This window comes from Moschus berezovskii, chromosome 1, assembly GCF_049115385.1.
Source record: "Moschus berezovskii isolate FMDL1 chromosome 1, NW_MosBer_1.0, whole genome shotgun sequence".
In the NCBI taxonomy this organism is placed as follows: domain Eukaryota; kingdom Metazoa; phylum Chordata; class Mammalia; order Artiodactyla; family Moschidae; genus Moschus; species Moschus berezovskii.
In genome coordinates this window covers 159,055,464-159,068,579 of record NC_142460.1, presented here as the reverse complement: position 1 = coordinate 159,068,579, position 13,116 = coordinate 159,055,464, and the positions used below count along the sequence as shown (strand labels likewise).

Sequence of the window (13,116 nt, the reverse complement as noted above, 5' to 3'; positions counted from 1 at the left end):
TGCTCTTCACTCCAGGTCTTCGCTCCTCAGGACTAACCTGTCTTTCAGAGATGCTTTCCCGGGGGAGCTACCAGACAGCAGGAAAGCCGTTTGTCTCCCCGTCTCCCTGGCCCCTGGCCCGCCGCCACAGTGGCCTCCCCTCCCCCAAGAAGGGCGGTGAGCTGGGAGGTGGGGGTGGGAAGAATCCGCCGAGAACGCTCTTGGGAGGCGTGCTGGGAAGCCAGGCAGGGCGTGTCGCCTGGTCCTTTCTCTGCCCAGCGCCGGGCTTCGCGGCTCCTGGTGCAAGGCGCCCCGATACCATCCCCCAAATCTGCCCTGCACTGGGGAACCCCTGCTGTCATCGCTCAGACCCCTGAGCCTCAAAGCGGCTAATACACAGCAGCGAAGGGCAGCGGGTCTAGAACCTTCTGTGCCCAGTCGAACGTAAGCCAGGGGAGGTAGGCGCCCTGTTCCCCCACGATCTGCACCTGCTCTTTTCAGAGGAGACAGATGTCGGTTTTCTCCCCGCGGCCGTCTGCCCCAGGGCCTGGACGTGTCCGCAGTTACGGTTCCCGTCAGGGGCCCCAGGGAGCCCCTCCGGTGCCGCGGTTTGGGGAGCGGCCAGACGCCAGTGCCGTCTCGTTCTCTAAAGAGGAGCGCTCGCCCTCCCTGCGACCCTCAGCGGCGCCCCGCCACCTGCGCGGGCGCCCGCAGCCGGTGCCGCAGTGCGAGCGAGCCAGCGAGCCCCGAGCCTGCACGCCCGCGGCCGGCGCCGCCGAACCAGCCGCCGCCCTCCGGTCTCCCCGCCGCGACACACCTGCACCGCACCCTGAGCCCCCCACCCGGATCCCGCCCTCTCCCCCGCCTCTGGCCCCTGCGTCTCGTCGGCCCTGACCCCTGGACCCTCCCCTGCCGGCCCCGACCTCCCCATCCCCAAACCTCTCCTCCACCCGGGCACCGAGGGGCCTTTTCGAGCCGAGGTCGGGGTCCCAGTGGGGTGGATGATTTGGCGGCGGGGGTGGGCTGGACTCCAAACCCGGGGGATAAGCGGGGTACTTACCGCTCTGCTCCCCCAGGAAGACCAACTTGAATTTTCTCAGCGGGTTCCCAAAATCTCCCCCTGCGGACATGGTGCTGGCAGCTGGGGCTGGGAGAGGAGGAGGAGGAGAAGCGAAGGAGCAGGGAGGGGAGAGGAGGAGGGCGAGGGGAGGCGGCCGGCGGTGCGGGAGCCGGAGGGGGAAGGGCTGGCTGCGCGCGTCCCTGACTCCCCAGCTGCGTCCCGGCCCCGGCCTGCGGCTGCGTGTCCGGCGGCGGCGGCGGAGGAGGAGAAAGAGGAGGAGGAGGAGGAGGAAGGACGGGGCTGGGCGGCCGCAGGCGGCGCTTGCTGCGGCGCGCTCTGGACGCCCGAGGCGCTGCGCGGACTGCGCGAATCGGGCGGAGCGGGGCTCGGGGAGGCGCGCGGGGCGGAGGAGCGCTCTCCCGAGCCGCGCCAGCCGGCCCCCTCCCGCCTGGCTTCTCCGCCCGCGCCTGCGCTCTGCGCGCTCCCGAGCCTCTGATGTCATGCGGGGCCCGCGGCGCTGCGGGGCTGCGGGGCGTCAGTCCACCCACCCGGAGCCCGCACTCGGGAGGGAGAGGGTCGCCCCGCCGTGCCTCCGAGAGGCTACCGAATCGGACCCTCTCTCATTGCCCCTCTGCGTCGGTGTTCCCCACTCCACCTCTCTTTTGAATGCAGAAAATGACGTGAAATTGTCAAGCGATATTTGTTTCTGGTCTTTAAACCTAGATGTTACCTCTTCCTTCTCCCCCTGCGACACTGATACACACTCAGCCCAGCCATCCGACAGGGTGAAAAGGAAAGAAGGGGCGGGGGTTCGGTGAGCCAGGGTGTGGTGGACCGTGTGGGCGCAGACAGGCCCTACTGTCATCTTGTGCGTGCTTCTGGCCCTCCCTGCCCTCTTCTCCCCAGATCCCTCCTCTTGGGCGCCTCTGTAGAGTCATAGGTGTCCCCACAAGCCACCCGCAGACATGCCCAACTGGAGAGGAGCAGCGATAAAAGGAGCACCCCACTTCAACCGCTCCTAAGCATCACTTTATCCTGAACCTGCTGCCCCGTGGGAGAGAAGAGCAACGAAGCCCTGAATGTCAGCTCCTCCGTCTCCAGGATGGATCCCTGGACCCTGGGATCTCTGGGCTGACAATGCCACTCCTTGCCCTGGCAATTAGGTGTATCTGGACAATGAGCCCCCAGAGGACAGGAGGGAGACCTCCCATCTGCCTCTGCATTCACCTGACCCGTTAAGGCACACAGATAATTTGCGAGTGGGTGAGAACAAGGAGCAGGTGCCAGGCGTTAGAAGCTCTCCCAATCGGGTCTTAGCATTCTGGTTAATTGAGGTTTCACCAAGCTGCTTCTGCTGTGCTGCTGCCAGGTGGTCTGTTCTTTTAGGGCTGTTCAATGGATGTTCATTTGGGATTATACCCCAGATGTTAGGGAACAAGCTGTGTGTGTGTGTGTGTGTGTGTGTGTGTGTGTGTGTGTGTGTGTTTCATTCAGAGAGAAAGGTGAGAAGCAGCCTTCATCTCTGGAGTTTTCTAGGGGACATTTGTTGCTCTCTTTTTGACTTACATAGCTGGCTTGTAATGTCTTCCTGTCTGTTTCCCTGGTTTATTTACTTAGAATCTTTCTCTCATTGCTTATTTAAAACTGTAGGATGAGTTCCATGAAATCAGCAGTTGAGTCTCCATTGCTGAATCCCAAAGACCTAACTTAGAGCTTAGGAAATAATTGTTGAATGTTTGGATGAATATCTAGAACCCAAGTCAGTACAACTGTTCCACTTATTGAAGACATTGTGTTTTCTCCATTGTATATTTTCCCCCACTTTGTCATAGAGTAATTGACTGTAAGTGTGTGGGTTTATTTTGGGGTTCTATATTCTATTCCATTGGTCTATGTGTCTGATTTTGTGCCAGTGACATACTGTTTTGATTACTGTAGCTTTGTAATATAGTCTGAACTCAGGGAGCATGATTCCTCCAGTTCTTTCTCAAGATTGTTTTGACTACTCAGGGTCTTTCATGTTTTCATACAAATTTTGAAATTATTTGTTCTAGTTGTGTAAAAAATGCCTTTGGTATTTTGATAGGGATTGCATTGAATCTGTAGATTGCCTTGGATAGTATGGTCATTTGAACAATATTAATTCTTCTAATCTGAGAACATTGTATATCTTTCCATCTATTTGTCATCTCCAATTTCTTTAATCAGTATCTTTTAGTTTTCTGAGTACAGGTCTTTAAACTTCTTAGGTAAACTTATTTGTAGGTATTTTATTACTTTTGATGTGACGGTAAATGGGATTGTTTCCTTAATTTCTCTTTCTGATAGTTCATGGTTAGTGTATAGAAATGTAATAGTTTACCATATATTAATTTTGTGTCCTGCAACTTAACCAAATACATTGATGCACTCTAGTAGTTTTCTGGTGGCATCTTTAGGATTTTCTATGAATGGTACCATGTCATTGGCAAACAGTGACAGTTTTACTTCTTTCTTTCTTTCCAATTTGGATTCCTTTTATTTCTTTTTTTCCCCTGATTGTTGTGGTTAGGTCTTCAAAAACTATGCTGAATAAAAGTCGTAAGAGTGGACATTGTCTTGTTCTCTTCAGTAAGTGGCACTGGGAATACTAAGCAGCTATGTGTAAAAGAATGAAGTTAGAACATTTTCTAATACCATATACAAAAATAGAGTCACACTGGATTAAAGACCTAAATGTAAGACTGGATACTATAAAACTCCTTGAGAAAAACATAGGCAGAACACTCTTTGACATGAATCATAGCAATATTTTTTCAATCCATTTCCTAAAGCAAAAGCAAACACAAACAAATAGGACAGAGTTAAATTTAAAAGCTTTCACACAGCAAAGGAAACCATTGACAAAATGAAAGAGCAACCTACTGAATAGGAGAAGACATTCGCAAATGATAAGACTGATGAGGGGTTAATATTCAACATATTTAAACAGCTCATACAACTCAATATCAAAAAAAAAAAAACAACCAAACAACCTGATTTAAAAACGAGCAGAAGAACTGAATAGACATTTTTCCAAAGAGGTAATGCAGATGGCCAACAGGCTTATGAAAAGATGTTCAACCACTAAGCATCAGGGAAATGTAAATCAAAACCATAATGATATGTTAATTACAGATGTCATAATGGCTACCATCATCATCAAATAAAAAAAAAGCCCACAGATAACAAATCTCGACAAGGATGTGGAGAAAAGGGAGCCCTGCACATTTTTGTTGTGCATGTAAAGTCGTGCAACTACTATGGAAAACAATATGGAGGTTCATCAAAAAACTAAAAGTAGAACTGCTATATGAAACAGCAGTTCCACTCCTGGGTATATATGCAAGAAAAAAAGAAAAGCTAATTCGTAAAGATACATGCACCCCAATGTTCATAGCAGCATTTATTACAATTGCCAAGGTATGTAAGCAACTTAAGTGTCCATCAACAGATGAATGGTTAAGAATATGTTGTGTATATATATAATGGAATCCTTTCCGTCGCTCAGTCGTGTCCGACTCTTTGCGACCCCGTGGACTGTAGCCTACCAGGCTTCTCCGTCCATGGGATTCCCCAGGCAAGAATACTGGAGTGGGTTACCGTTTCCTTCGCCAGGGGATCTTCCCTACCCAGGGATCGAACCCGGGTCTCCCTCATTGGAGGCAGACGCTTTAACCTCTGAGCCACCAATTATTCCATATAATGGAATAATAGTCATAAAAGAATGAAATTTTGCCATTTGCAACAACTTGGATAAACTTGGAGGTCATTGTGCTAAGTGAAATACATCAGGCAAAGATAAATACTGAACCGTGTTACTGATCATCTGAAAACTAGAACAAATTAATGAATAAAACAAAATAGAAGCAGATTCACAGATATAGAGAACAAACTGTGGTTACCAGTGGAAAGGGAAGGGAAAGGAAAGGGACAATATAGGGGTAGTAGAAAAAAGCGCTGTTATGGCATTCTGTTTGAAACTTCTGACAGTTGTAAAGCACTGTAGGACTTAAAGTATCTTTCATTCAATAAAAATTTTAAATAAAAATGAAATTTAAAAATACATTCTTTTCCCACTGGGGGAAAAAATGAACAACTGTTCTACTTCTCAGAATGGCCTTTGGTTTGGAGCCCCGTAGACCGTGGGGCTTACAGTCTGGGATACAGGCCCTGAGGTGTCTCCTCTATGGTGCCCGGCATCAGGCTCAGGGTCATTTCCAAACTCACCCCACTTCTGCTCTGGGATTTTGCTCTCTCAGGAGACTGCATCCAGATGGAGTTGAAGGAAGCTCTAGAAGGAGACGAGTCTCCCAAGCCACAGTCCATAGGAGGGACAGACAACTGGGCACCATTTCTCCCACCCACACCTTCTCCTAACATCTCTCCTACCATCCCTTCCCATACTTTCTCACTGTGTCCTGAGGAAATCATCTGTGGCAAGACAAAGTGTGGCAGAAAAAGTACCCCCTTTTAGCTAAGCCTGGACAAGTCCATCCTTCCCTGACCATCCAGTCCATACACAAGTCAGTTTGTCAATAGAGGAAGGAGCAGGGAATGCAGGTCTCTCTGGGCACTCTAAGCCTCTGCGTCAGCTCAGGTGCTTACCAGCCCCAGCAGGCTGACTGTGGGCCAGGGTGCACTATGGGACTCTGTTAGAATTCTTCTAGTTTAAGTGACAGACCCCTGACTCCAGTTACTTCAGACACAGTGACGTGGGCTGGCTCAGGTAGCAGGAAGAGACGGTGGCGTTGCTCACAGAACATCGTCATTGTGCTGTGGGACTCCTTATTTGCAGTCTTGTCCTTAGCCTGCCCTTGAGCAGACAGGCTTTTTCCAGGTGGCGAAAAAAAAAAGAAAAAAATGAAGTGTGGCTGCTGTTACACTCAATTTGGCAATCTCACTGAAACAAGTTTCTTCCACATGGCATCCTTGTGTTCCATTTTTTTAAATTATGTTAAGCTTCCTGTTGAGGCTGACAATATATATCTAAGTTGTAAAGAAAACCTGTTGGACTTGCTAGGGTAAGAATGCACCTGCCGATGCAGGGGACATGGGTGCGATCCCTGGTCGAGGAAGATTCCACATGCCGCAGAACTACTAGGCTCATGTACCCCAAATACGGAAGAACCCTGTGCAAAGAGCCTGTGCTCTGCAACAAGAGAAGGTACCACAATGAGGAGTCTGTGTAACGCAACTAGAGAGTAGCCCCTACTCTCCACAACTAGAGAAAGCCCACACGCAGCAGCAATGAAGACCCAGCACAACCATAAATATATAAAATATAAAAAAAGAAAACCTGTCATTCAGTTCAGTTCAGTCTCTCAGTTGTGTCCGACTCTTTGCGACCCCATGGACTGCAACACGACAGGCTTTCCTGTCCATCACCAACTCCCAGAACTTACTCAAACTCATGTCCATCCAGTTGGTGATGCCATCCAACCATCTCGTCCTCTCACGTCCCCTTCTCCTCCCACCTTCAATCTTTACCAGCATCAGGGTCTTTCCCAGTGGGTCAGTTCTTCACATCAGGTGGCCAAAAGATTGGAGTTTCAGCTTCAGCATCAGTCCTTCCAATGAATATTTGGGACTGATTTCCTTTAGGATGAACTGGTTGGATCTCCTTGCTGTCCAAGAGACTCTCAAGAGTCTTCTCCAACACCACAGTTCAAAAGCATCAATCTTTGGTGCTCAGTTTTCTTTATAGTCCAACTCTCACATCCATACATGACTACTGGAAAAACCATAGCTTTGATTAGAAGGACCTTTGTTGGCAAAGTAATGTCTCTGTTTTTTAATATGCTATCTAGGTTGGTCATAGTTTTCCTTCCAAGGAGCAAGTGTCTTTTAATTTCATGGCTGCAGTCACCATCTTCAGTGATTTTGGAGTCCCCAAAAATAAAGTTTCTCACTGTTTCCCCATCTATTTGCCATGAAGTGATGGGACCGGATGCCATGATCTTAGCTTTCTGAATGTTGAGTTTTAAGCCAACTTTTTCACTCTCCTCTTGCACTTTCATCAAGAGGCTCTTTAGTTTTTCTTCACTTTCTGCCATAACGGTGGTGTCATCTCCATATCTGAGGTTATTGATATTTCTCCCAGCCATCTTGATTCCAGTTTGTGCTTCATCCAGCCCAGCAAAATATACAGCCTTGATGTACTCCTTTCCCAATTTGGAACCAGTCTGTTGTTCCATGTCCAGTTCTAACTGTTGCTTCTTGACCTGCATGCAATTTTCTCAGGAGGCAGTCATTAGGTATGCCCATTTACCCTCCACCCAGCTGAAACAATCAAGCATCACAATATTTTGAGGCCTCTGTTGTTTCCCTCCACTGTACTCCGGTCTCTTCCTCCTTCCCCTACGCAGAAATACAGAACCCCAGCTGGCTTTTCGTTTAGTTTTATCACATTTTGATGTGCCCTTCAGGAATATTTTCTTTCATTTGCATCTTTTGAACTTTTTCTAAGGTATCAAATGACATGTTTTCTCCTATGACTTGCATTTTTCTTACATTATGTTCCTATGATTCATCTGTGATAGGTATCACATAAGTCCTTTCATTTTCACTGTGATTTTGTATTCCACTCTATGCTCTAATTTTAAAATCATTTTCAGTAAAATGTGTCCAGTTTAAAATGTGAAATACTTTCAGATTCACGATAACATCTTACATAGCCACAGTACATTAGTAAAACCAGGAAATTAACAGTGAAAAGTGCACCCAGTTTTCTTCTGCTACTACAGATAATGCTGCTGTGAACATTCTTCCTGTGTCTGTTGACACACCTATGAGAAGTTTTTCTGAGCTGTGTACTGAGTAGATAAACTGAGGTATAGAACCAAGTATGTATTTAACCTTATGCCAAACTATTTTCCAATAGTCAGTTCAGTCGGTTCAGTGTCTTAGTCATGTCCAGCTCTCTGCGATCCCATGGACTGCACCATGCCAGGCCTCCCTGTCCATCACCAACTCCTGGAATCTACTCAAACTCATGTCCATTGAGTCGGTAATGCCATCCAACCATCTCATCCTCTGTTGTCCCCTTCTCCTCCCACCTTCAATCTTTACCAGCATCAGAGTCTTTTCAAATGAGTCGACTCTTTGCATCAGATGTCCAAAGTATTGGAGCTTCAGCTTCAGTCTTTCCAATGAATATTCGGGACTGATTTCCTTTAGGATGGACTGGTTGTATCTCCCTGATGTCCAAGGGACTCTCAAGAGTCTTCTCCAACACCACAGTTTCAAAAGTATCAATTCTTTGGTGCTCAGCTTTGTTTATAGTCCAACTCTCACATCCATACATGACTACTTGAAAAGCCATAGGCTTGACTAGATGGACCTTTGTTGACAAAGTAATGTCTCTGCTTTTTATTGTGCTATCTATGTCAGTCATAACTTTTCTCCCAAGGAGCAAACATCTTTTAATTTCATGGCTGCAGTCAGCATCTGCAGTGATTTTGGAGCCCCAGCAAAATAAAGTCTCTCACTGTTTGCACTGTTTCCCCATCTATTTGCCATGAAGTGATGGGACCGGATATCACGATCTTAGTTTTCTGAATGTTGAGTGTTAAGCCAACTTTTTCACTCTCCTCTTTCCCTTTCATCAAGAGGCTTTTTAATTTTTCTTCGCTTTCTGCCATAATGGTGATATCATCTGCATATCTGAGGTTATTGATATTTCTCCCGGCCATCTTGATTTCAGCTCGTGCTTCATCCAGCCCAGCATTTCTCATGAAGTACTCTGCATATAAGTTAAATAAGCAGGGTGACAGTATATAACCTTGACATACTCCCTTCCCAATTTGGAACCAGTCTGTTTTTCCATGTCCAGTTCTAACTGTTGCTTCCTGACCTGCATACAGATTTCTCAAGAGGCAGGTCAAGTGGTCTGGTATTCCCATCTCTTGAAGAATTTTCCACAGTTTGTTGTGATCCACACAGTCAAAGACTTAGGCTTTCCAACGATAGTCCTCAGCTTATATAGCTCTATCAGTTCAGTTCAGTTCAGTCGCTCAGTCGTGTCCAACTCTTTGCGACCCCATGAATCACAGCACACCAGGCCTCCCTGTCCATCACCAACACCCAGAGCTCACTCAAATTCATGTCCATCGAGTCGGTGATGCCATCCAGCCATCTCATTCTCTGTCATCCCCGTCTCCTCCCTCCCCCAATCCCTACCAGCATCAGACTCTTTTCCAGTGAGTCAACTCATCGCATGAGGTGGCCAAAGTATTGGGAGTTTCAGCTTTAGCATCAGTCCTTCCAATGAACACCCAGGATTGATCTCCTTTAGAATGGACTGGTTGGACCTCCTTGCAGTCCAAGGGACTCTCAAGAGTCTTCTCCAGCACCATAGTTTAAAAGCATCAATTCTTCGCCGATCAGCTTTCTTCACAGTCCAACTCTCACATCCATATACCTTCATCTATATTTTTCATTTTCTTCAAGAAAGTCTGGACTATTCTCATTCTCAGCTCTTTGCTGTTATGTGCAATTTTTAAAATCTTTTTAAAGTTTGAAGTTTGGTTGATTTATAGTGTTTCAGGTGTACAGCAAAGTGATTCAGTTATGCATATTATTATATGTGCTTTAAATTAAAATTTTAATTTTGAGATCTTTATAGTTCACAACAGTCGTAAGAAATAAGACAGATCCTGTGTCTCATTTATCCAGATTCCCTCAGTGGTAACATTTTGCCAATCTATAGCATCATATCACAACCAAGATTTCGACCTTGGTCCAGTCAAGGTGTAGAAGATTTTCATCCCTGCAAGGGTTCTTCTTGAGGTCCTTTTATAGCCGCACTCACTTTCTCCTGCCCACCCCTTTCCTAGTCTCTGGCAACTGCTAAACTGTTCTTTGTCTCAATAATTTTGTCAGTTTAAGAATGTTGTATAAGTGAAGTTATACAGTATGTAAATTCTGGGATTGGCGTTTTTCACTGGCCATAATTCTGTGGAGATTCACCCATGCTGTGTATATCAACAGTTGGTTCCCTTCCACTGCTGTCTAACGTTCCATAGTAGGGATTGCCACCGTTCATTTACCTGCTTACCCGTGTAAGGGCATCTGGGTTATTTCCAGTTTGAGGCAATCACAGATAGAGCTATTATCAGCATTCCTGTATAGGTTTCTTTTTTTTTTCCTTCCCATTTACTTGTTTTTGTGTGAATGTAAGTTTTTATTTCTTTGGGATAAATATCAAGGAGTGTCATTTCTGGGTTATATGGTAGCTTCATGTTTAGTTTTTTTTCTTTTAAAGGAACAGCCACATTGTTTTCCAATTGGTACATCTTTACATTCCTACCAGCATCATGTGAGGGATCAGGTCTCTCCACATCCTTACCAATGTTTGGTTTTATCACTACTTTTTAAGCTATTCTGTGAGATGGGTAGAGACAGCTCACTGTAAAGAAAATTATTTTTATTTTTGGCAACATTGAATCTTAGTTGTGGCACCCGGGATTTTCATTATGGCATGGGAGATATTAGATCCTGACCAAGGATTGAACCACGTCTTCTGCATCGGAAAGTGGATTCTTAACTAGTGGACCACCTGGGATGTCCCCTCATGTGAGTATTTTTATTTTTAATATCCACGCTTTTTGTTAATTATTTTTAACAATGAAACAAAGATGAATATTTTTAATGATAAAAGGTACAATTCACAAAGAAGATAGACATCATAAACCATTAGACACCTGACAACAAAGAAATAAAGATATGTAAAGCAAAAATCAGAAGAAATATAAGGGAGAAGAAAAAATACATAATCATAGTGAGACATAGTAATATTTCTTTGAGAATATTTTATCAAGTGCAGAAAAATTAAGAATAAAAGCATTTTTTTTTTAAAGAATGACTTCATTCATTCACTAAAATATTCATTTGGAGATTCTTATATAAAATAATCTTTATAAATATATTTTTTAGATAATAAAAGAAAAATATTTTTATGTGAGTTAATTATATGTTTTTAAAATGTATTTATTTTTAATTGAAGGATAATTGCTTTACAGAATTTTGTTGTTTTCTGTCAAACCTCAACATGAAAAAGTCATAGGTATATATATATTCCCCTAATGGAAGCATTTTGAATGATGTGATAATAAGTTAAATATAATAGATTTCTATTTATATTCATTTATATTAACCTAATATCCTACACAAATATATTTAAAATTTTGTATCTCGTACATTGTTATTAGATGTCCATAGGACATTTAGAAAAACTGACAAAATGATAAGCATTACTAAATTTCAAAAAGGAGAATTCTTTTTATTTTTGTGATTTTTATTCATATACACATACATTGTTTTTGCAATTTTTCATTATAGATTATTACAAGATACTGACTATAGTTTCCTGTGCTATACAGTAAATCTTTGTTGCTTGTTGAATATCTACTTTTTTAAATTAGAAATCTAGCATTCTATTCATACTAAGTCAAACAAGTGGAAATAAAGTGCCATAAATGTTTTAGTTAGGCAAAAATTCTTGAGTTTTCCAAATTATGTATTATACATATTATTTGTATGTATGTATGTATACAAGAGCTTTTCTACTACACTTGATAAAGGCTTGAGGAAAAAATAAAAAAAAAAAGAAGAGATGGAGAAATTGGAAAACACAAACTAAATTAAATGGGAGCACTGAATATGAAATAGAAAAAGTGAAATAAACTAGATGAAAAGAAAAGATTCTCATAGAGTCCAGTTGTTGTTAAACATGGCTACTCTTTAGAAACATATGCAGAGCTCTGGCAAAAAAAATAACACCTGGGCAATTGTATTTTCCAAAAAGTTCCAAGATAATTCTGATATGCATCTGGATTTTAAAAAGTGATTACAGGTTTTTCTATTAAATGGTAGTTTTGGTGATATAGAATTCTATTATTTACCTGTTGACCAGTCATGATACAATGGTATTAAGTCAGTAATAGTTACAAAATCACAGTAGTGAAAGATGTTTATCAGTTTTCACAATCAATAGCCAGACCCCCCCCAAAAAAGGGTAATTACAATTGCAAGCCATAATGGGAACATGATTAACCTAACAATATAAAATAATTACATACAGTTTGAGGGGGTCAAGCAGAGTGATGTGGTAAGTGGAAGTGCATACACGCACATGTTTTCATCTGCTCAATCAGTCTGTGTCTTTTAGTTGGTGCATTTAGGCCATTTATATTTAAGATAATTATTGTATGTATGATCCTTCTACTGTTTCAATTGTTTTGGACTTATTTTCTGTAGGTAGGTCTTTTCCTTCTCTTCTTTCCTGCCTAAAGAAGTTCCTTTAGCATTTGGTGTAAAGCTGGTTGACGATGCTGAGCTCTGTTAACTTTTGCTTATCTGGAAAGCTTCTGATTCCGCCCTCAAATCTGAAGGAGAGTCTCACTGGGTAGAGTACTCTTGGTTGTTGTTCAGTCGCCCAGTTGTGTCCGGCTCTTTGCCGCCCCGGGGACTGCAGCATGCCAGGCTTCCCTGTCCTTCACCGTCTCCCAAAGTTTGCTCAAGTTCATGTCCATTGCACTGTGATGCCTTCCAGCTGTCTCATCCTCTGATGCCCTCTTCTCCTTCTGCCCTCAATCTTTCCCAGCATCAGGGGCTTTTCCACTGAGTTGGCTGTTCAATTCAGATGACCAAAATACTGGAGCTTCAGCTTCAACCTCAGTCCTTCCAATGAGTATTCAGGGTTAATTTCCCTTAAGACTGACTGACTTGATCATGCTGTCCAAGGGGCTTTCAGGAATCTTCTCCAGCACCGCTGTTCAAAGGCATCAATTCTTTGGTGTTCTACCCTCTGTACAGTCCAGCTCTCACAACTGTATGTGAACACTAGAAATACCACAGCCTTGATTATATGGACCTTTGTCAGCAGGGTAATATCTCTGCTTTTCAACACACTGTCTAGGTTTGTTACAGATTTCTTCAAAAATTAGAGATACCAAGGAAACATTTCATGCAAAGATGGGCACAATAAAGGACAGAAATGGTATGGACCTAACAGAAGCAGAAGATATTCAGAAGAGATGGCAAGAATACACAGAGGC

At 43.9% G+C, this 13,116-nt stretch overlaps 1 protein-coding gene across 1 annotated transcript in view; it reads right to left on the bottom strand.

Annotated features, from left to right (window-relative positions):
- Positions 1–1,402, bottom strand: part of RAB6B (RAB6B, member RAS oncogene family) — a 55,512-nt gene extending 54,110 nt beyond the window's left edge. Inside the window, exon 1 of the mRNA XM_055413463.2 lies at positions 1,040–1,402. Coding sequence (XP_055269438.1) covers positions 1,040–1,109 — 70 coding nt within the window. The 5' untranslated portion in view covers positions 1,110–1,402. The remainder of the gene's footprint in view (positions 1–1,039) is intronic.
- Between the last annotated feature and the right edge of the window lie 11,714 nt (positions 1,403–13,116).